The sequence below is a fragment of the Excalfactoria chinensis genome, chromosome 1, assembly GCF_039878825.1.
Source record: "Excalfactoria chinensis isolate bCotChi1 chromosome 1, bCotChi1.hap2, whole genome shotgun sequence".
NCBI classification, from domain to species: Eukaryota; Metazoa; Chordata; class Aves; order Galliformes; family Phasianidae; genus Excalfactoria; species Excalfactoria chinensis.
The window spans coordinates 50,343,977-50,367,699 of record NC_092825.1 but is presented as its reverse complement, the minus strand read 5'-3'; the positions used below and the strand labels follow the sequence as shown (position 1 = coordinate 50,367,699).

Sequence of the window (23,723 nt, the reverse complement as noted above, 5' to 3'; positions counted from 1 at the left end):
CAGAAGAAAGTCTAGAGCAATCTCCTCTATGCCATTATGTGCCCTTTTTGCTGGATCCCCTTAAATGAGATTATAAGGTGTCTAGCCTACCGCATGTACAGCTTTCTGAGCTCCCCCATTCAGAACAGCATGTTCTGCTTATTTCCCACAAAGGGGAAGGCTTCATGTGCAAGATGCTGCAGAGAGCCTTTGCCCCCACCCAAAATCTTGTTTTTCAGAATGACGCACGCCCTGCTCTGCTGTTACTTAATATACAGTGAAGTCACTGCTTTCCTCTCCTTCAAACTGCTCCACCCTCAATCAGGAGGTCTGCTTCTCCACCCTTTGGCAAAACAGCTGCTTGGGGGTGGAGGTGAGTTTAGTGGTGGTGTTGTCCATCCTCTCTTTTTGAAAGAAAAAATAATAAAATAAAATAATAAAATTGAAAAGAAAAGTCCAGTCCTATCAAAGGGATGTTCTGGAGCTGGAATCAGGCCTCGTAGCCTTCTTCCCTTCAGTGCTTCGGTATTTCATGTGAGCAAGTGTAAGATCATGCATGTGAGACTATGGGTCCAGTCTGGGGCACAAGGAAGTGTGTGAGTACAGCACACCGCTTGGCTGTTCCTCATCTGCTGTTTTTCTTACCCTGGGTGGAAGATTTTATTGAAACACCCACCCTGCTCCTTTGACAGGTGGGAAGAGGAGGCTGAGAAGTTGGCGTGTGTATGGTGTGATGTGGGTCTGGGTACTCTGCTCTGATCAGGCTTTGCTGACAAGCACTGAGAAATAAGAGAGATCCTCAGAGCCATCTTCAGCTGCCTCGTTTTGCCTTAACTCCATCAGCAGTGTGAGTGCAAGTAGCCCAGAAGCTGCCTTTACACACACCAGCATCTAATAGTCCCTTGGGGACCATCAGCCAACAAAACGTGCCTGAAACACAATGTGGTGTAGCCACTCTTCCTTCCCAACCTTAACATGCCCTTCCCTGCATGCTGGTGGCAATTCTGAAAGGCTGCTTGCTGGAGAGTTTGCTGTTTTGAAGACACCACAGGCAGGGGAGGGAGGCCTGGATTGCATTCTCCTTCCTTGGAGAGAAGAGTGTTGACAAGTGGGGCCACAACATAGCGGGGAAGACTTTTGGAGAATGCATTCCCTCCAAGAGGTGGTAAATCCCTTCAGAATTTCTGCATGTAAAGGGCGAGACCTACAAACGTTCAGAAAAGAAAGTGTGTCGAGGAAGGAAACATAAAAAAACCCAAATCGTGCAGGAAACCTGCCACAGAAGGGAAGTCAAACTTTTCAACTGGTTCGTGCAGAGGGTGACAACTGGTGGGCACCACTCCCATATGAGAATGAAGGTAGTGGGGAACAGAGCACAGAAACTGGAGGTCTGGCAAGTGAAGCAGCAGCTGGTCCTGTGGTCAGGCTGTTTGGCTTTCCTGGGTTTGAAGGATTGTGCCCTCACCTGCCCTAGAGCAAATGTAGTTTTCTTTCAGCTTTGCTGAAACCGACTGAGGGGCTCTCTGCATATGGAGATACCTTTCTGACTGCTTCAGCCACTGCATCAGTTCATGGCTTCTGTTCCTGCTGTCATCCCTTCTCAGCCATTTTCTTGCTGGAACAGCTGTTAGCTTTGCTATGCTAACTCAGATGCTTTATAATTACTTCATAATAACTACCTCAAAAAGAAAGCAGTAGACAGAGAAGCCAGGGGTCCCACAAGCTTTGTTATTTGTTTATGTGGAGGTGGCATCCCACTAAAAAAATAGCAACCTCATCATGCCAGGTGCTGCACAATAGCACAACAAAGAGTCTGTTTCCCAGAGGGAGACATATCTCAAAATCACATGAATGATTTTCATATTAGCTGAGGCAGACGGAGTGCACAGAAATAATGAGCTAATACTAGTTAATGCCAATGGTCTAGGACTTCAGCTTTGCCATTGTTACAGAGCTTGCATTCCTGGGTCAGAGAAACCATAGTTTTGGGAAGGTTCAGTGGAAATGGTTTTGGGATTGTAACCAAGGTCCTCCCAGGATTCCAGTTTTCTTAGTCTTTAGCCTCAAAGGAATTTACAGCTGGCTTAGGCAGAGCTGGAAGTCCCCACCGGAAGGATTTTGTTGATATTCAGTCTTTGCAAGACAGAGGGCTTGTCTGTAAAGGGCTGCGTCCACTGCACCACACCCGGGACTGCTCCAAAGTGAATACAGTTTCAAGGACTCACATGACTGTCCATCTGTCCAGGCATTATTAGGAAAACCTGTAGATGTTTTTGGGAGGGAGCTGCCCACTATTCATTCCTTTGGTTTGGACAGGACATACAGAATCACAAAATCACAGAATCATTAGAGCTGGAAGGGACAATCCCCCTGCTAAATCAGGATACCTACAGTAAGTTACACAGGAAAGTGTCCAAGTAGGTTTTGAACATCTCCAGAGAAGGAGACTTTACAACCTGTCTGGGCAGCCTGTTCCTGAGCTCTTTCACCCTCAAGGTAAAGTTCTTTCTCATATTTCGATGGAACTTCCTCTGCTCCAGTGTGAGTCTGTTGCCCCTTGTTTTGTCGCTGAGCAACACTGAGAAGATGGAGCCTGGCCCCATCCACTTGACACAGCATTGATAAGATCCCCTCTCAGCCTTCTCTTCCTCAGGCTGAACAGTCCCAGGGCTCTCAGCCTTTCCTCATGAGGGAGGTGCTCCAGACCCCCATCATCTTGGAGTCCCTCCGCTGGGCTCTCTCTAGAAGTTCCCTGTCTTTCTTGAACTGGGGAGCCCAGCCCTGGACACAGCACTCCAGATGTGTCCTCAGCAGGGCAGAGCAGAGGGGGAGAATCACCTCCCTCAACCTGCTGGTCATGCTCTTTGTAATGCATTCTGGGTTATCAAGGGCACGCTGCTGGCTCATGGCCAACCTGTTGCCCACCAGGACACCCAGTTCCTTTTCCACAGATCTTCCTATCCAGCAGATGAGTCCCTACTAGCCTCTCCTTCTGAAACGGAAACAAGCTGCCAGCTTTGCTCTTAAAAAATGAAGGAGACCTTCAGACATCTGTAGGTCTTCCAGGAAGTCCGTGGGAAGCCAAAGTCAATCTGGGATGCCTCCTGTGCCCCCACATGTGCTCTGTTCACTGCCAGATTTCTCCAAAAAGCTTAGCTGTGCTGTGTGTCTGCTGCCAGCAGTGCTGGTTACAGCTGCCAGAGTCCTGCTGCATCTCTGTATAGTGGAAAATAGCTACCTGAGTAGCATAAGCTCACCTGAGAAATACCTGCAGTGCATCAAAAAGAGACACTAGCATCTCACTTGGTTTCTTTTTTATGCAGACAGACCATGTCCTGCCAGCCAGCACAGAGAGCTACAGGCATCCTTCTCTAAGATGTCCTAGTAAGTCTTTTGTTTCTGGTCCAAATCAAAACCAGTGCAGTCTGGCCAAGTCATAACAGAAATCTGCTCTCTGTCAGCTCAGGGACTACTGAGTGGAAGAGCTTCCACTCTTGAGGAGAATAGCAACTACCTTCTCCTCCTCCCAGACAGATTCTTGGGGCCAAGGTCTTTTATATGAGAGACCTTCACGTTCTTCACCTGACTCAAAGCCTTAAATCTATCAACTGACAGTAAGGGGCCTGAGCTGATTTCTTAGCCCTGAACTTAATTTTCTTATAGAGCCAACTTCTCTTCCAGATTCCTTAGGGGACCATATGACTTTTTACTGTCCTCAATTCCACACATATATCACTCTGAGAAGATAAAGAGCAAAGCATCCTCTACAGATTTCTATGGGCAAAGGATGGGAGATTCAGAGCAAGGAACAGACCCAGCTGTTGCTGAAGTTTATGGGAAACACTGGCTGAGATGGGAGGCATCATCTCAAACCTTTTAACTTGCTTCTGCATCCTGTGGTGCCTCTGGTCATCAGATTCATCACAGGCTGTAGGGCAAATTTGGTGAACCATAAAACACTGGAAGCACATCAGCACAGGTAAGGCAGCCCATCAGCACAGGTAAGGCGCAGACTTCTGTTAACATCACTCACCTACGGTATGAATACTACATATAGCAAACTTGTTAATTCCTGGCACCACAGCTTTATTGTCACTGTGTTCGTTTTGAACTCTCTCTAATGTGTACTCAGTGCCCTTTGGCAGGGACGTACTCTGCCTGTTGCATCTGAGTACAGTACTTGGGACAGCGTGGTTTTGGTTTTCCTGCAGAAGAGCCTGGAAGTAATAAATGCATGTCTGTCATCGTCTGCATAGGAAAGGCCATGGGATGTCCATGGGATGATAACATCTTTGGTGGTTACCATAAAAATTTCATGAATAAGTCATTCCTCTCATACACTTCTTTAAAAAAAAAAACAACAAAAAAACCCACGAACTTGGTATGCTAAGAACTTCTAATATGAATGTATCTCCCTTATTTGGAAGAAAACAAATTGTGCTTCCAGTTTCCTGATCCCACTTCATTTCTGATATTTGACCCGCAGATTAGAGGTTTTCACGTCATCTGTCAGCCCACAGAGAGTATCCCAAGGTTCAGTGTGTGTGAGAGATAGGAAAGGGACATTAGGAACGGGCCAACCACAAATAGCTAAAATTAACTCTGAGAACTGGAGTACTTTGGTCTCTGAGGAACGCTAGTCAAAGAAATAAAATGGTTGTTTGCTAAACTCCCACTTATTCTGCTGCCTCTCAGGACTTCTGGCTCACATCCCTGTTATTTTAGAGGATTTCCCCCACCCTTTCTCTCTCCACTGGCCATCGTTTTCCTCTTTTGTAACTGCAGTACAGTGCGACATGGGATTCCTGCTCCAGCAGCAAGTTGCTGACTGGAAACAGGAAACGGGGGGCCTATTTGGAGCTCAGTCTCTATGATAACATGAACGTCACACCCATGTGCAGACAGGGATGCTTCTCACATATGGCAATGGTTAGCAGCTCCCCCTTTTTCTCCTCTACCCTCTTCCCCGAAAGGGCTCCAAAGCCCTTAAGGGGTCTTATCTTGAGCTAGAAGCAGCCTTTAGAAAGCATGGCTGTGTGAAGCCTCAGTTATCACAGAACATGATTTCATGCATAATTCTTTTAGATTCTCTGAGGCCAGTAAATTGGAGACTGTAAATCTCCACATGACCAGAGCATATGGCCTTTGAATAAGACGTGGAGTGAATTACAGAGAGAGCCTATCTTCTGCAGAATCTGATTAAAGGAATCCTTTGAGAACTCTCCCTTCCATGCAGCCATAAGCATGCCTTTACTGCTGCCCTCCCTCCTCCTTCCCACTAATGACTGACAGAATAAGAGTTTTGCAGCACCAGCTTCTCCCTCCTTCACTTTCTTATTCTCAGAAGACTTATCTCAAAATAAACCTGAATGGCTATGTCTGCTTTCAGACTGTAGCTTCAAGGAAGTAAAAACTGTTTAATCACATTGACATTTGTGGAAACACCTCAGGGGAGTTGGAGATATTGTCTAATTTGAGGAGCTAGGTTCTGTCTCTGCAGGAAGGAGAAGGAAAAGCTCTTGCATTCACTGGGAATAAGATTTTACTTCCTCCAGCCAACTCTCTGTGGTGCTATTTGCTTACAGCCATGCTGTAAGCTAACGCTATCCTAGCCCCTCTAGGCTAAGTCACAATTATATATGATTTTCAGTGTGAAGATTTATTCCGGATGGGGCAAGCAATTTCAGATGAAGTAAAAATTTCCCTTTCTAGCCTGTTCCTTCCTCCTCTGTGAGGCAAGTCTGTGCTTTTTTTGATGCTGCAATAGATCATTTCATCTGAAAACTGAGAGAGAGAATTGCAGTGCCTTTGGAAGATATCCCTATAGCTATGCTGTGAGATATGGCATATCAAACTACTGCCTTATATTCTGACCATAGTAAGGATTTCTCTGCACTAGTAAGACCTTCAGTCCCTCCTTCCCCTTTCCACTCACTGAGGTGGTGGTTCTGCTGACCTTGAACTGGAGCAAGATTTCAGTTAAAGAATGCTTGGTTGAAATCCACGCAACATGAAGGTACAGTTTAAATGAAAAAGCCTAAAATCCTTGTCTATCTAACTTTCATACTTTCTAGTGCTAAGAAAAGATTCATGGAGAGCCACTTCTCAGTTGGCAGAACCTGTTACTGCTCACACTGCCCTTTTCTATGGGTTATTCAATGAGTAGATCTCTCTGTAGATCCCCCCTGTGCAGTGCAAAACTTTACACTGAGAGCCCTTTCCTCCCAGTCCTCAGCTGGGTGTCTAGGGAGAGCTTTAAGCATTGCTTCAAATCACTGCTGCATATACTGGGAGAATGGAAGAATGGAAGCTGTGCTGTGGAGCACTAGGGAGGATGGGAGAAGAGAGAGGAGGACAGAGGTGACATCCGTAACCACCAGTAATGTATCTCTCCAGCTTTGTAGCACTTCTGATGAACCACTGCACTAGAGCAGCCCAGATTCCCACAGTCAGGCACTTGGTTTAACACTGCACTCCTGGCCAACACTCTGAGCAAGGTTTGGTGGAACAGAGATACAGAGAGGTATTTTCATGCTCAGGATACATGTTCAAGCTGTGATACCCTCATAGCTTTGCTCCTGCTGTGGAAACTATACATGAATTCAACACCTTCGTGCCTCATTCCCAGGCTGGATGTGGCTCTGGGCAGCCTGGTCTAGTGGTTGGCGACCCTGCCCATGGCAGGGGGGTTGAAACTGGTTTATCACTGTGGTCCTTTTCAACACAGGCCATTTTATGATTCTGTGATTCTAGGATTCTATGAATCCTGACTGCTCTGGGTGGTTGTCACTGCTGCTTCTGATACACATTTGAAGTCCTTCTTTCTGGGCAGTACCAGTGGGGTGAAAGAACATTCATCCATACTATGTGCTTCCCCTTCAATGAGCACCCTGCACCCAGTGTCTACCTGTTGCTCTTGCTACAAACTAAGTTTAAATTAAGAGTTGAACTCTGCAAGTATAGAACACTGTTTCTTTGAGCTTATGCTAGTAATGAAAGATATTGTAATCCTAGTTCTGTGGTTCCTGGTAAAGATACTTTTGTTCAGTGTGAAGGAAAAACAGAGGAAGTTTGCTCTGTTCCTCTTTCTTGGCTTCACCTCCAGTTGTGCTGCATCTGGTTACAGATTAACTCTTAGCATACAATGACCATTACCAGTCACAATGGAAACCAAGGTGCTTTCGTACTCAACCGGGGGTCTGCTCAAGCTCTTTGCATAAAGGAGAATGAGGACGGTAGACTTCTCTTGCTTTCTTCAGCGGAGAAAGAATATTATTTTCAAACTGTGCTAAATCAAACACTGATCTCTTCACTGCCAGCATTAATATTTGAGGTGTGGAACTTACACTGCAGATCTGAAAGGGTCCTTTGATGAGTGCATTATTTGTCACTCAGGAAGAGTAGGACAATAAACAAATGACAGAATCCTCCTCATTCCCGGCTGCAGACCTACCATCTCCTTATCTTTTGTCTCACACTGTGTGCCAAGATTTATGGAGCAAAATTCCAGTACAATGAGGAAACAGAAGTGCTGCCTTTTGCTCCAGAGAAGAAGTAGGTCTGTCCTTGATGTTTCACATCAGAAATCCCCAGCTTTTTGTGCTTTGGATGGTGAGTCTGTGTGGGAGAGATGTGTCGTAAGTGAGGCTGTTGCTTACTGTTACACTACATCAGTAATTTGGGAATACATGGACAAAAGCACTGAAAAAAGTCAATTTGGGTTTTAAAAAGTCCTACCCTGAGGAAACGATCTCCATTGGGACCTACACACAGAGGAACTTCTCACTTTTGACACCTATTCACTGACAGACACAAACAGGAATTGCTGACTTTGATCCCTTCTGGGACACTGTCCCATCATTAGAGACCGTCCTTGCAACTAACACCTCTGTTTGCAACTTCAAGTAAGAAACTAGCTGGACTATGGGGATGAAGCGATTTGGCTTATATTTGTGGGAAGTCTTTGTAGGTTATGCAAGAGAGCAAGACAGTAAACTTTTCCTGCAGCTGCACCTGTTATGCAGATAAAGACGAGGCACTTCTTTCAGACCCAACAGCCTGACATTGTCTCCTGGCTCATTAATGTAACAAAAAGAGGAACGCCAGCTCCTTGGTGCTCAACTTTCTGCTTTTCATGTGTACAGTGATTTCAAAGGACTCCAACATTCTTTAGAACCAGTGGTACATCCTAGGGACTGGTTGGCCTATTAGGTGTGGGGGTACTGCAGCTCTGCTAACCTCAAATGACACTCAGGGTAATGTACAAGATAGAGAGCCACTATTTCCTGACTGGGATCTTTGTCTCCTACCTTACCACAGTATTGTGGAGACCACTGTATCATACTCAGTGTCTCTGATGTGTAGGAAAAGGGGAGAAAGACTATGCTGGGAGAGGAGGGAGTTCAGTAGGTGTCCTCAGAAGGCTGGTAAGAGGCAGAGAGAGGAGAAGGACCTTGATGCTCAGCATGACAAAAAGGTCCTATCTCCCATCCCAAGAGAGACTGGGCTCAGCTCCCCTGTTTCTCCATGGCTGTTCATACCTGCCAGCAGTCAGGCCAACCCTTGAGAGAAGGCAAGGGATGTCATGGCTTCCCCCCACATCGCTTCCCAAGGGGACCAAAAATCAACAAGATTTTCCCTTATCTGTGTCAAGTAGCACAAGAATGGGGGTTGTGAGCAGAGAGACCTGTCTGTCTGCCTTGCTCACACTGGGGAGTTATTTGGCCCTCCACAAATTCATCGAACAACTGCAGTGGCCAGTACCCTCCCTCCTGGAAATGTATAGCACATTGGAGGGGGCAGATGAGTACTTGTCATTAGGATAGGGTTGTGGAAGTGCTGTTCCACTCTTGAAGTTGGACAGGACAGAAGGCTGCAGTGAATGAAAGCAATGGGATCTCTGACGTTCAGACAAACCTTCAGGCTCTCATTTCACAGCAAGGAAAGCTTGCTCAATAGGTGTTCATGCAACTGTGAAGAGACCAGATGTTACTGCTTCTTCCTCAAGCTCCCCTCCTAGGCCTCTACAGAGATACTGTCTTCTTCGAGTTACACTGATAGAAACATCAAACCTTGATTACAGTCACAAATCTACAGCTCGTGAACTCTGCTGGACACAGCGCCACAGAGCTGCCTTAAAGCTCTCTTAAAAATGTGAGGCATTTCAATCATTTTAATTACTGTGCATTGCATAAGCCAGAAAATTGTTCATACAAAGGAACGACTGAAAAGTGATTTTAGTTGCTCTCTCTCTCCTCTCAGTGCCAGCCTCCAAAGCTCTGTGAACACCAGCTCTTATTACCATTTGAAGCACCTCATCTATTTGAAATCTCTTTGTTCAGTCACTTAAAGCTATTGATGCTGTTTCGAAGGGGTTTAAAAGCAAAACAAAACTTCAATTTGGAAATAGCTACAGCAGCATGAAAGCAAAGCAAGAAAAATGGAAAAAAAAACCAACAAAAAACAAAACCAACTTATTTTAAACAAAAATGAGGGAAAATTAATTGCTTTGGAATGAGGCATAGGCAGGTAGAGCCAAGCAAATCACGTCCTGCTCCCCGCCCCCGACTCTGTCAGGCCATCTAATCACAGCCTCCTGGCTTGAACCCTGTATGGTACTGAGCCCTTTGGCCCGAATCCAGAAATGCACTTAAGCTTATATTTAACTTTGTGCATATAAATGGTCCTGTTGACTTCAGTGGACCATCTTGTGTGCTTAAAGTTGAACACGTGCCTTCGTGTTTTGCTGGATTGGGGCCAAAGTGCGGAGTCATGTGCATGAAACATTTTCAACTCGATAAAGGCTGTTAGAAGATATTTCCTGGTCACCTTTCTGCAGCTGATGCCACATCACAGCCTGACCGGAGGATCCCCACTTTACCGAGAGGGTGATTTCATATTTAACAGTCCCTTACAATGCGATGCTGTTGGTGGCACACAGTGCCTGTGTTCTGCTTCCAGACTGGGTGCTCTCTGCAAGCACAATCTGCGAAGGATCCATAAAGATTAAATACAACACAGAACTGTTAGAGCTGATGGAAGTTTAATGGTGTATCTCTAATTAAAAGCTTGGGAATGGGATAGTGTTACCTGCATCTGGCTTGCAGGCAGGAAGGTGACATAATTCCTCTGTGACCTCAGAGAAAGAGATCAAATAAAAAAATTCATGTGTATAAATAGAATCAAAGGCATTTCTGAATAAAGAGTCATTTTAAGTAGCAGATGAAGTCTATTGATACAAAAGTTATTAATAGAGAAGTTCTGTTTTCAACCTTTTTTATACACAAATTAAAGTCTTCTCAAAGGAAAGTGTCTGAAAAAAACCCCACACCCAACCAACAACAAACCTGCTGAAAAAGATAATTAGGAAACAAAAGCATCTTTTGCTAATGCAGTGTGTGACCATTTCAGTAGGACTGCCTATGACATATCAAGGCCCCTCCCACAGGCCCCTCCCACACCCTTATCTCTGTATTTGAGAGATATGGATTTGAAGGGCAGACTATTTGGTGGATAAAGAATTGGTTGGAAGGTCGCAGCCAGAGGGTCGTGGTCAATGGCTCTACATCCAGGTGGAGTTTGGTGACGAGTGGTGTCCCCCAGGGGTTTGTCTTGGGTCTGGTTTTCTTTAACTTCTTCATCACTGACACAGATGATGGGATCAAGTGCATCCTCAGCAAGTTTTCTAATGACACCAAGCTGACTGGTACAGTTGATAGGGCTGAAAGAAGGGATGCCATCCAGAAGGACCTAGACAAATTCAAAAGGTGGGCCTATGTGAACCTAATGAGGTTCAACAAAACAAAGTGCACCAAAGTTCTGCACTTTGGTCAAGGTAATCCCAGATATGTATACAGACTGGGAGAAGAATTCCTTAAAAGTAGCCCTGCCAAGAAGGACTTAGGGGTAGATGAAAAACAATACGTGAGCCAGTAGTGTGCGCTTGCAGCCTGGAAGGCCAACGGTATCCTGAGCTGCATCAGAAGAGGTGATTATCTCTTTGTACTCTGCCCTTGTGAGGCACTATCTGCATTACTGTGTGCAGGCTTGGGGCCTCCAACTCAGGAAGGATGTGGAGCTGTTGGAGAGGGTCCAGAGGAGGGCCACAAAGATGATCAGGAGGCTGGAGCACCTCTCCAGTGAGGACAGGCTGAAGGAGTTGGACTTGTTTAGCTTGGAGAAGGCTGCGGTGAGACTTCATTGTGGCCTTCCAATATTTAAAGGGAGATTATAAAATCAACTTCTTACACAGGTGGATAGTGCTAGGACAACATGGAATGTTTTCAAACTAAAGGAGGGGAGATTTAGGTTAGATGCCAGGGGGAAGTTTTCTACGGAGAGTAGTGAGGCGCTGGAAAAGATTGCCCAGAAAAGTTGTGGATGCCTCATCATTGGAGGTTTTCAAGGTCAGGTTGGATGGGGCCTGGACAATCTGGTCTTGTACTTGATCTAACAGTTGGCAGCCCTGCCCGTGGCAGGTGGGTTGGAACCTGATCATCCTTGAGGTCCCTTCCAATCCAGGCCATTCTATGATTCTACAATTCTATGACATAGTGTGGGTGTGCTGTCAAAGAGGACATCAGATGTGTAAAAAGTCCCTTCCTACCTGCTATATAAAAGCAGAAGAGCAGTGACATCTTCTAGAGGGTGTGATGCTGAGCTGATGTAAAGGATATAAGGGTCATTAATTTCAAGAAAGGTTTTCAGGACAAGATGAGGCAACTTGGCAGCTAGACAATTTGGAGTGCTGATGGAAGGGCTCTACAGCCATGAATCTAGTCAAGTTACTATGGGCAATCTAAAATGAAAAAATGCCCACAGTTCAGTAACATTTAAAATTGATGTGCTGTTCATGCAGGTGGCAGGATTGTTTGAACTGCAGGCTGAACTCTCCTGGCTTAATCTGTGCTCTGCTTGGTTTAAGCCAGCTGAGCTCTGGGAGGAGTTGGGTTGTCTTCAGAGTTTTTGAAGTTGGTGGTAGTGAGTGTGTATTTCTCCTGTTTGTTTGTTCATTTTGTTCTTTTTTTTTTTTTTTTTTTTTTTTTTTTTCCCAAATTTCCTGTAGTTTGATTTAGCCTTTCTGTACTAATTACATTCAGATGCTTTTGTCAGTTCAGAAGTAGCTTTCTGCCAGTGTCTGGAAAACCCTCACAGCTCATCGTGAAAGGTGATCAGAATGGAAGAGAATACACCTTTAGTTCATTTACATCAACACCTTATGCCTCTTGAAGGACCATCCCAAAGTGCTTTTATCTCAGCCTCTATGCCTTGCTCTGGGTTGATCCTTTCCAGTCACAAACAGGACTTGTGGAAGGAAAATGATATTAGTTATGCTCTTGATGTATCCTTCAATGAGTACCCATGGAAGCAAATGTAGTTCTCTCTCCTCACTTAAACGAGACACTCAGCTTAACATCGCTCCTTCTGTGAAGAGTGAATTCTTCAGATACTGCAAGGAACCTAACTTCATCCACGTGAGTTGCAAACATCTCTTGCAGCGCAGTGCCCCCTAGCACTGTCTCTACACATTCGTGCACGGCTGAGAGAAGAATGCCACTTTACTCAGCCAACACCTGCAGGACATGGCTTTCCCTGGGAAATTTCACACCAACTATTGACCCAGCCCAGTCATGCTTAGCTTGTGGGATCCGACAAGATCACAGCATGAAGTGGTGTGGCTGCCCAGTAAAGCAGAGAGTTCCTTAATTGTGTTCAACAGTGTGTTCTTGGTGGTGGACTGAAATAACATAGATTTCTTTATTTGGTGACATAAATCAAATGTGAACTCTAATTTTCTCATATGAAGATCAAGGTCTTTATTTTCTCCTTCTTTTCTTGCTATGTTTTTAATGGCCATATAAGGCTTAAAGTTTTGTCTAGCCAAAGGAGCTGAATGCTAGTTAATTTTATTTTTCCCCCTGCAGTTACTCCCACGCAGACAGGGCAGAGGGTAGGGACCCAGAATGAGTTTTCCATTCAGTTCCTTAATTGACTTTGTGTAACTTTGACCACGTATCAAAATTTTCTCATATAAATAAACAAACGGAACTCTTTCCTGGCTACTCTAGAGCACATTTTAGTGGCAGGGCTCAAGGTGGAGAGGCTAACATTGAACGTCTAATATATATAATCAGAGGATAATACATAATAGCTCTATTTCTGAGGAAACTAATGTATAAGCAGGTAAAATGATTGAACAGAAGCCTCCTAGCAGGCCATGGGCCAGACTGAGCTTTCCTGAGTACTGTTTACCTGTGATTTACAAAGATAAAGCACTCTCATTTCTGTGTATGCTAAGTGGCGAATAAATACAGTTACTGCACAATATCTAGTCCTACTGGGCTGTTATTATTGCATAGAATCCTGCATCCTTACTACTACAAGAAAGTTGAACTTGTTGAAATGGAATGCCTAGGTGTCAAAAAAGCAGACAAATCAGTTAAGCCCTTCCTGTTCAGACACAGGTACATACCTATCAAATTGCAGCAGAGAAAACAATGGTTCATCATGACACACAGACAACCCGAGCATCATCCCTTCCAAAGAGCTGTGCCTTGCCACTAGGTCAGACTGCAGCATTCCTTTTCAGCATGACAGGTAATTGCAGATTACTTCTCTGGGTTACATCTGAAAGGTTAACTAGTTCATTTAATCAACACAAACTTGGTGTTTAACAAGCTTGGTCGGTCCCATTGTAAATGAGCTACTGCCATGCCTGAAGGAAGGAATCTCAGTAACTTCTAGCCCTGTTCCTTCTCCCCTTGCAGAAAGCAAGGTGACTGAAGGGTTTGTTTTTCAGCCTCCTCTGAACGTGTCTCGTGTCTGTGCATTACAGGCACTCAACATTTACACAACACCCAGCATCTTCAAAGCTTGTTATAAAGTATTCAGCTTGTTAGTCCTCGGAACGCACCGGAAAGGTGTTATTATAGACATGAAGAAACCTTCTCAGAAGATCTACTTGGACAGGTGGTGCTGCAGTTGTGATTATATCTAGTTGTGTGTGGGCCAAAGTCTCTCTTATTTACATAAGTGTCAGATTATGGACTAACTCTGCTTCTCTCAGGTACTGATCTGAGATGCTGATAGATCAGGTGCATCATGATGTTGGTGATATCAAACTTTTTAACAACAACAAAGAAAAAATGAAAGTGCCAGACACACCTCGTTTTTCTTCCGTGTTTCTCTGCTGAGGTCAGTGGAATTAGTCCTTGTTTACACTCAGTGAGATCGAAGTGACAGCCCGATCTGACAGATTCAACCTCAGCCCTAGTACATGGAGCTGACAGCCCAAATACCTAAGGAGCTTTTTGCATGGGGTTTCTCATATTGCACTTTGAATCCAAATGATTCTGACACTAGCATGCCTACGTCTAATGTCCCGTTTAATGTCCTGCTTTGTGTATACCTGTACAACCTGTTATCACCTCAACACCACACAGCAAGGAGAGGGACCTACATTTCTGTAGAGCCAGGAGCTGGATTTGATGTTCCTTATGGGTCCCTTCCAATTTAGGATGCTCTATTATTCTATGACTTCCGCTGTTTGCTTTGTTATTTTGATAGCTGCTAGCAACACCCATCTTCAAGCTTTTGTACACCTGTGCCCTAAATGAGAGCCTGTGTTTCTACCGAACTGGATGCTTTAATTTTATAGGGGTGGTATGATTAAAGAAAAGGTGTAGGCAGACTGTGGTTCACCCAGATGGAACAGAACTGTAAATCTACAGACTTAGCTGACTATTTAGAAATTTAGGACAGCTGGTCCCTGGCCTTTAATACCAGCATCATTTATAACTAGACATGCTTAAATCTTGTAAACCCCATGGAAAGTACTCTGACATTACATACACTGGTTTGATACAGTGATTAATCACCCCTCGGTCCCCTCTGCAGGATAATAAGGCTGTCTGCATCCTGCAGCTGGCAATCTCCTTCCTCGCTGTCCCAGCTCTACTATAACATTTACATTTCTCTGGCTGATAGAAACGTACTCTTCCAAAAGGGGATAAGGGAAAACAAAACAAGCAGGACTTTTCTATAAATTCCTCTAAAGCTGCTCTGCTAAAATACACTTTGAGATTAAATGCTGGGTGTGCCTGGGTAGATGTAACACTGCTTTCCCCAGCTCCAGCCCTTGCTGACTGCCATCCCGAGAAGGGGGAGTGGTGGGGAGGCAGAAGGGGCACTAGGGCAGGATGAAGGGCCACAGGGCAACATCATGGCAAGGGGTTCAGCTGGGACCTGTCCTTTCCCCCATCCTCCTTTCGCTGCTCGCTGAAGGAGGAGAAGCGGTGAGGTGCTGCTTTCTGCTCGCTTCTGAAAACCCTTCGCAGTGCCGTTTCCTTCCATCGCCCGCAGCCAAAAGTCAGTTTACAGCCAACTGAGATGGCTGTGAGAGAAACACCCCGAGCTCTGAGAGCAAACAGCAACTCCACGACCGTCTGAGGTGCCTCTTTCTTCTCCCCTCGTCAGGGCAGGCAGAGCCTCACTGGGGCGGACGGGGCTGTGTGGGACAGAGCCGCGCAGGCAGCCGGCACGAATGTTTGCATTTTTACGAGCCGCAGCCCAAGCCGAGTTGAGCACTTCGCCCCAGAGGGACTTCTCCTCAAGGGGACTTCTCCCAAGGGGTGAACTTCTCCTCAGGGGCCGCTACCTGCACCACCAACCCAGCGCCCGCCCGCGCACGGCGCTCCCCGCTCTATTCCGTATAAGGCGCTGAAGCCGCGGCCACAGCCCCGCCCCGTCCCGCTGGCCTCTCCCGCCGATGAGGTAATGCGGGGCTCCTATTGGTCGGCTGCGGCGGCGCCCCCGGAGCCGGAGAGGGCGCGATCGAGGCTATAACTCTGCGCACCGGGCAGCGCGGCACAGCTCGGCTCGCTTCAGCCCCGCTCAGTCTTACCGCGCTGCGCACTCGGGCTTGCTCCGTGCTGCCGAGCGAGGGCTGCCCTGCCGAGGCCGAGAGAGACGCGGTGTGAGGAGGGAGCGAGCGAGTAGCGAGGCTCGAGTTAGGCGACTAGAACAGCGGCTGCAGCTCGAAGCGCACCCCGGAGCAGGCAGCATGACGGCGTGGCTCGGCTTCCTCGCCGTGTTCCTGTGCAGCTGGAGCCTGCGGGACCTGGTGGCGGAGGCGTGCACTTGCGTCCCCATCCACCCGCAGGACGCGTTCTGCAACTCCGACATCGGTGAGTGGCTCCGTCCCCGGGCTGCGGGGCTGCCACCTGCCCGCTGCAGGGCGGGAGGGAGCGCCTCGCCGTGGGGCGTCCCGCACGGCGCCGTCTGCGTGGGGTGAGGGGAGGGGGCGGCCGGGAGCAGCAGCGGGGAGCGCTGGGGAGGCAGGGACGGGTGTCACCGCGCCTTTGGGACGCTGCGTCTTCTTGGGGCGATCTCATAAGCGTGAGGACACGTGTGTTTTTGGAAGGCTGGAACTCTTCGCTCGGCCCCCCCTTGTTGTGGGGTTGAGCATCCCTACGATCAGCCCTGCACGAACGTGAGATAGGGGACACCCAAACTGTCTCGGGACTAGAGTTTCCATTACCTCTTCGTCCAAGTTCTCTATTTTGTTTGTAGCTGAGGCTGCTTAGCCAAATACGGTCGCTGTTTGCTAAGTGGCAAAAAGTACGAAACCCAGCAGTGGTGTCCTCTGTGCTGCAGCCGGACACGTGTCCGCCTGACAGTCTGCACGGGCTGTCACCTCGGTAGCTGTGAGCGCAGTGTGTGCATGGAGTTTTCTTGCACCTCCTTTGGCTGTTGTAGTAGTGCGGTGTATGGGGGGGCTGCTGGTTCCCACTTGTCACCGAGCAGAGTCTGCAAGGAAACCCTCCAGGCGGCTGCTGTGGAAGTCAAACAGAGTAGAGTTCTTGCTGCATTCCCTGCCAGTGACTTTGCTCGTAGCCAAACTTATACAAAAGCTGTGGTTGTGTCTGGTTGTTCAGTTCTCGTTTCTGTAGAGTGTCTGAATGCCAGAAGAAAACATTACATGTTAAAAGCGCTGGGAAGGCTCAGCGATGAGAGCCTGGAAAATATTTATAGAATAGTTTTAGAGTGGGGAATCCTTCCAGGAAACTGCGGTTGAAAATTCTGCTGAATATCCATATTTCTGCCTCTGTTTTTCAGTTTGGGTTAACAGGCGTGCCACCCGAGGGGCAGCTGCCAGGGAGTGACAGCCTTTGTGACAGTAAGGATGAGAACCCACTTTTCCACAGCTAAAGCTGCTGACATAACGTGGCCTTCATTTGCTGCGTTTTGGGAGATCTCCTTTGGTGCTCCGTTTAGGTCATCTTGTAGTAGATTAAAGGTAGTTTTCGGTCAACTTAATTTTTGGGGAAAAAATGATGTTAAATAAGTTTTTGTTATGAATGCATAGTTTATATTTGTCAGTTTGTAATGAACTAGGAGCAGAGTTAACTATACAGTTCCATGCAGCAGCGCTCCTAAACTTTAGGGCAGGGAGTTTTGCTGTTTGCTGCTCTGATTTCTGGTTGAGTTCAAAGCCACGTCCTTCATCTCCCCTGTCTCTGTGCTGGAGTTCTTGTGTCTCATGCCTTGGCTTTTCCCCAGGTGTGACATTCAGAAAGTTGATGTCAGTGGGTTCATTGTGCTTTCAGACACGATGGCAATGCCAAGATACATGTGGGAAGAGAGCAGCTCATGTTATAGGGTGACTTAAATGCAGGTTTTGGTTAAGACTGCAGTTTGGTGTGATAGGTTGAAGCAAAAGTAAATCCTTAGCTAAATTTTCTGTAACTGTTGGAAAAATGCAGTGCTTCTGCAGGTTGATTTTTGTGCACGCTGTTATGTTCTTCATGACAAGATGCATGTTAAAGCCTTCAGGCTGTGAAGGAGTTAACCATTTCCATGGAAACTGGTGGCAGTGTACTGGTGTAGTTGTTTGGACAGGCTGAACTACACGCTGGGTTATAAAACACATTGCAAGGAAGAAAGGGACTTGGCAGCAAGTTTTTATCGCTCTTGAAACTCCTGACAAAATACCAGCTCAGAAGGGAGGAGTCAGTGCTGTAAGAGCTGGAGCAGAAGAGCATTTTAAAATAGCTCCTAAAACAATACAAGGAATTAACTAGCTAGGTGGCAGCCTTGGAGAGGCTTTTCATCTTTGGAAGCCCTGAACGCCTAAGGAGAAAGAGTCTAGCACTGTAATGCAAACTCTCGCTGCTGGCTTTTTGAGCCTAGGCAGTGAAGTCTTGCTCTCAAGTTTATTCTCTCCCCCTCTGATCTCACATCACTAGACACTTAGTTTTCAATTTTCCCATGGCTCCTTTCTGATGCAGCCTCCCAGCTCTGCAGTCATTAGAAGGCTTTAATCTTTGCAGGAACAGATGCTCAAATAAACCCATTGGAAAGGGCAGCCCTTTAGGATGTATGTCCTGTGCATGTCAAAGTGAGCTTTCTAAAGCAAGCTTGGGCTAAATACACAACGATTTTACTTTCTTCCTCTAAAAAATAAAGAAGAGAAACCACTCCCAGACTGATTTAAAAGGGTCCATTTTTTTTCTCAGCCTGTGTGTTGCAGAGCGATGAAGAGAGCAAAAGTGAAGAGGTGTGTCTCATCTGACCCCTTGAGGTCAGTCAATAAAAAAATTGCTTTTTTTAACTCCTGGCTTTCTTTCTTTAACTGGATCGATAAGTGCCAGGACAGTACAGTAATTAGACAAACAGCAATCCTACGACATGCCATCTGAACTTTGCTTCCTCCCCTCCCACCCCCTGCCTTCGACCCCTTCCAGATGTGAATATTTTTCTTTTGTTTGAATTAAGAGACCTTTTGAAAGAACAGACACCAGGCATGCTTTGTTCCATTGTGACAAAGCCCTGACATTTCCAGCAGGACATAGCTGACATGAAAAGGGCTTGTTTGTCCTCTTTTTTTGCAGGAGCAGCAGGAACTTTTCAGCTTGGCTGCTGAATGTTGCATTCGCAGGTTGGGAATAACGCCTCCTCCCTAACTTTCCCCCCAACATCCCCTTCAAAAGAAAAAAAAAGGAAAAGTATGTGAAATCCACGCTTATCTCAATTTCATCTTGTGCATATACTTCAGAAAGAGCTATGGCAGTACTGGCTGTCTCTTAAAAGTTCAAAGGAGTTTGGAATAGCATTCTTTTCTGTAGGTTGGGTTGGGGGAAGAAGTGTCTCAACAAGGATAGCTGTGATTAGTGTCCCTCTGCCTTCTAAATAGCCTCACTCTTGGTTAAGCTGGAGTTGGCAAGCTCTTGGATTGCCTTGGTGTGAAGGATGCCATTCATACCTCCACTGTGCCATACCCCTTGAAAACCAGCCCTTTTTCTTTCACTGGTTTTCTTTACAATCATTCTGCCTTTTTGTTAGAAAACTAGAAGAGGTATGCAGAACAACTTCATCATAGATGAGATCTTAAAGAAATTGAGGAAGTGTTTTAACTTGTATGGAATTCCAATGTCTGCGTTCAAAAACATGGTGAGAGATGGAGTTCTTTGTGCCTGGTTTTGTCTTCTGGCAGAAAGATCACCATTGTAAACTGGTGATCCTGTTGGAAAATGGGAAAAATGGAAATGCAAGTTTCTTATTTGCTGTTTTGTATGGTTCCTTACAGTTAAAGTAAACCCTGCTCTGCTTGAGGAAAGAGATGACCTTCTGGGATGTGGAGCTAGTCCCATCTACAAATGCAAAACGTTAAAACAAAATATGTGGTGGAAATCACTGCTTGGAAGCTGCGGTGCAGAATATTATATAAGGTTCCTTTGGTCTCTCGTTACTATTGCATGTATTTACTCCAGATTTCCTGCAGGAAGTAACTCCACCAAGACCTGAGAACCAGATGTTCCAACCTTGAGTCTTACAGCACCTTGCTTAATGCAGATGCCTTTTAAGTTCTTATTTCCATTGATTTCCCACCCGTTCCAGAGAACTCTACCTGGCAACTGTTCCTCTAGCCTTTCTGAGAAGAAGAAGCAGGCTGGAGGGAACACAATTATGTACAATTATGTACAGCACTAGCATTTTCTAGCCCAGCAAAGATTTTTACCTGGGGTGGGAAAGGGTGTGCCTTGTTCATGTCTATATGATTCAGGTTGTGGAGGTTTGGTCATTTGATCACAGAAGAAGTGGCTCAAGATCGCAAATTGTTAAGTCCACTGGTGAAGCTGAGAATATGTTTTCCAAGACACCAAATGCGATTAGATCTGGCCTTTCAATCTCTTAGATATGCCAACTGGATTGGCATCTGATGGAATGGGTATCTGTACTCTCTGTAATCCCTCTGACAGTCACAGTGGGACCAAGAATCTTCAAGAGGAGCACTTAGTGAGTCACCTTGGCCATAACTGGATGTTAAGGCTAAGAGGAAAACCTAGTTTTTCCTTGTAACAATGTTGACTGAGGTCATATTTCTTTTTCCAAACAACTCCAGTACCATCTGGTGCTCTTATGTAGCTCAACCAAGCACACTCCCTGAGAAAAGGAGCCCATGTGGTCTGTGCAGGAGGTCTTGTCATTAAATGAAACTTCCACTGGCTGCACCGGATGGAAGTTCATAAGAGCTAATAAACTTGAGATGACAGTTTCGTGTGAGTTAGCAGGCAAGGCTGGGTATGCTCTGCTTGCTAGCTCTGAGCAAAACTAAACTATTTCAGCCCTATTAATGCCCGGGGTGCATGTGTCTGAGTTTCCTTTTAGTGATGAGTATCCTTACTCTTGACTCTAAGGGTATGATTCTCCTTTTTCACATGATGTTATTGATTGGAAACAAATGTTAGTGGTGAAAGGACAGTAGTATGAAAGATATGAGAAGATAATTGGGCCTTCAAGCACAAATTAGTTAAACAAATACAGAATTTGTTGAACTTAAAGCTCATCTAAACCTCCAAAGAACCTCTGCATGTGATATGTGGAAATTTACTGATGTAACTTTAATGGATTGATACTGCTTTTTAAGCTAACTACACCTCCTGTAGATTTCTCAATGAGGAAAAGTTGACAAAAGCAGTTGACTGTATTGGGAACTATTTAAGACCATCCCAACTTTTCCTTAGCGTTGAGCCACTGAGCATTTACTGCCAACAGCAGAGCTGAAGGCCAGCCTCTATAATAACCCTCTGTGTCTGAGAGCTGCTTGCTGCTGAGGCATTATTAAAACCAAGAATTCTTTTTTAAAATGGATGTCTGAGAGAGTGTATTGAAATTGCCTATCTATCTGCCCACTGCTGACTCTGCTACCAGTGTTATCTTGCCCTAGTGGGATAAGTGCTTCTTTAAACGTGGGGTTAAACTGGTCTTGCTTTGGAATAACTTGAGAAAAGGCTATTAACCTGTGTACTTGTTGATTAACGTGACAGCTAGTAAAAATGAAGCATATGAATTTCAAATTTCTACTGTTTGAACATATTAGGTGAGACCAATGCGGGTTAAATGGATTTGTACCCTCTTATACTAGTTCTAAATCTGGCCCAGTTGTCGATATGGAAAAGGAATGCTGGGCCAACATCATGCTTACGACTTATAGAAAGCAGGTGTAGTGCCACTGGTCTCAGCAGCATTTCAGTGGCTTTTATCAGAGTTGGATTTCAGGTGATGGTTTCAAGTTTCTAGGAGGAATGTTATAAACACTGGAGTGCATAAAGCTATTATATTAAAAAAAACACCACCACAATAGTTAACCTCCTACTGTAATGTGAAGTAGTTCCCTTGAGTGACCAGACTGAAGATATAGTGCATTAACTGACAGTGCCTAATAGCATAAAAATGCAAGTAGTTTTACACAACCCTGATTATTCTATTTATTCAGTGTTTCTGCCAGCTTGAAAAGATTCTGTGAGTCTTTTGGAAACAAGATAGAAGTCTCTTGAGTTTCATGCTGGTAAAATAAATGTTGACTATGAATAGTCCAAATTCCTTCTTGTGTTTATACAAGACCTTTCCAGAGGGCAATTTCAGCCCTTAGAAACAGTATACAGACAATAAAACAAGTTAAATAGAGAGACGCTTATGCAAAAAATACCATCAGACCTCTTCAAATGTCAGCACTGGTTTTCCTAAGATGTAGACTGGCAATTTTGTATTAGGGAGAAAGGAGTTGATCTGGGGTATCTTTGCTGGGACTGAAATCCACCAGGAACCAGCATAGAGCAGTGCTTGGGGAGACTGTTGTCAACTCAGGGGTTGGGTCTTGGGTTGTGCTACTGGGAAAATGATGGTCTGTGTCCATGGGCTTGGGTCTGAAAAAAGTTTATCGTTGTTACTGATGGGGGAGGAGGATGATTGCAGCAATAGGCTCAACTGGGAACTTGTAATGGGAAAGGTATTTAAGAGACAAAGGAGCAGAAGACCCTTCAAAAAGTACTCTTAGAGAGAAGTATTACTGGAGAAGGGGAAAGGACTGTATGGAAGTAATGCTGGAAAGCTAGCTAACCTGACTTCACTGAAAAATTAGGCAGTAGAACCTATGTAAAACAACCCAGTGGTCTATTGATTGAGCTCTAACAGCCTGTAGCACATTTGTTTCTTGGTGTTGAGCAAGGCTTAGGCTTTCAAGAAGTCTCCATGTAGGAGAATGCAAAGCTCCTTCCAAAAAAAACTGTAAGAAAGTGTATGTCTTTTGTTGTTTTGTTTTTTCCCCAGGTGAGTTATAGGGAAAATAGAGTATAGTTTGAAAATGATACAGATTACACTTTAGGAGAGGCATATATATCGATATATATATATATCGACCCAAGCATAATATGTTGTCTAAAAATACTTCTCATATACAGGCAGTAGCAGCCCAACTCGCTGCTATGATTAGCACCTGTTAGTTATGGATTCTGGACAAAAATGTACGCTAATAAAAAATCCACGATCTTCCTTAGTTGCTCTATTGTTAAAGTGGCTGGGTATTGTAGTCCTGCTGGTTTCAAGTTGATACAAGAGGTAAGGGTATATGAAAAGGTCTAAGGCTGCAAAAAACTTTCCCATAGATTTTTTTCCTCCTTACTTACTTGACTTTAACATATAAAGGCATTGGTTTTTCCTGACCTGCACGATCACTGGTACTTCAGCAAAGCAGGTATAAGTTGTGCTGTGTTTACACAATACTTGTGCAGACAGCAGCAGCTATACCAGGTGCAGCAGTGTGAAGGTAATGCATTATTACTTATTGCTCTCGGGTGTTTCATTTAAAAATAAAAGTAAATAATCCTACAACAGCACATAGGAAAAGGGAATGCTTCTGTTCCACAGGGCCATGTTCAAAATGTCCAAAGCTCCTGCTGGCCTAGGCTGAGAGACATGAGTTTTAATTCCCTTGTGCTGTATTGTAATTACAGTACTGGGACTCTAACATCTGTTTCCTTTTCTCACTGTTTCCCTCTGTAATGGGTGTTACTGCAGTGCAGCCTTTCAGGGAGGCCTGCTGGCATTGTGTTAGCGTTTATTTCTGTGGAAGAGCACTGGAGCAATTACTCAGACAGCAAGTTCAATGCCTCCTGCTCAGGGGATGCAGGAACAAGCAAGGGTCTCAATCCCCTGAGGTTTAATCAGCTCTCTCAGATTTTTGGGGTCAACTGTAAATAGGAACCTCCTTCCTCTAGTAAAACGGTTTTGGACATAGTCTCCAAACAGTTAAAAATATTTAGGGAAAACAAAAAAGTGCTTACTTGTACCAAGACAGGAAAACCACAGAATGGAAAACTTCCACTTGACTTTGAAAAACGGGAAATGGCTGGTGCTGGAAAGGCAACAGGTAGGGGAGGAGAGAGCCAGAGGATATCTGTTCCCCT

General features: G+C 45.2%; 2 protein-coding genes across 3 annotated transcripts in view; one reads left to right on the top strand and one right to left on the bottom strand.

Annotated features, from left to right (window-relative positions):
* SYN3 (synapsin III) overlaps nucleotides 1-23,723 on the bottom strand; it is a 199,226-nt gene that overhangs the window by 80,684 nt on the left and 94,819 nt on the right. The gene's annotated exons all lie outside the window — the stretch shown is intronic.
* Nucleotides 15,788-23,723, top strand: part of TIMP3 (TIMP metallopeptidase inhibitor 3) — a 37,451-nt gene continuing 29,515 nt past the window's right edge. The window contains exon 1 of the mRNA XM_072342618.1: nucleotides 15,788-16,163. Coding sequence (XP_072198719.1) covers nucleotides 16,040-16,163 — 124 coding nt within the window. The 5' untranslated portion in view covers nucleotides 15,788-16,039. The remainder of the gene's footprint in view (nucleotides 16,164-23,723) is intronic.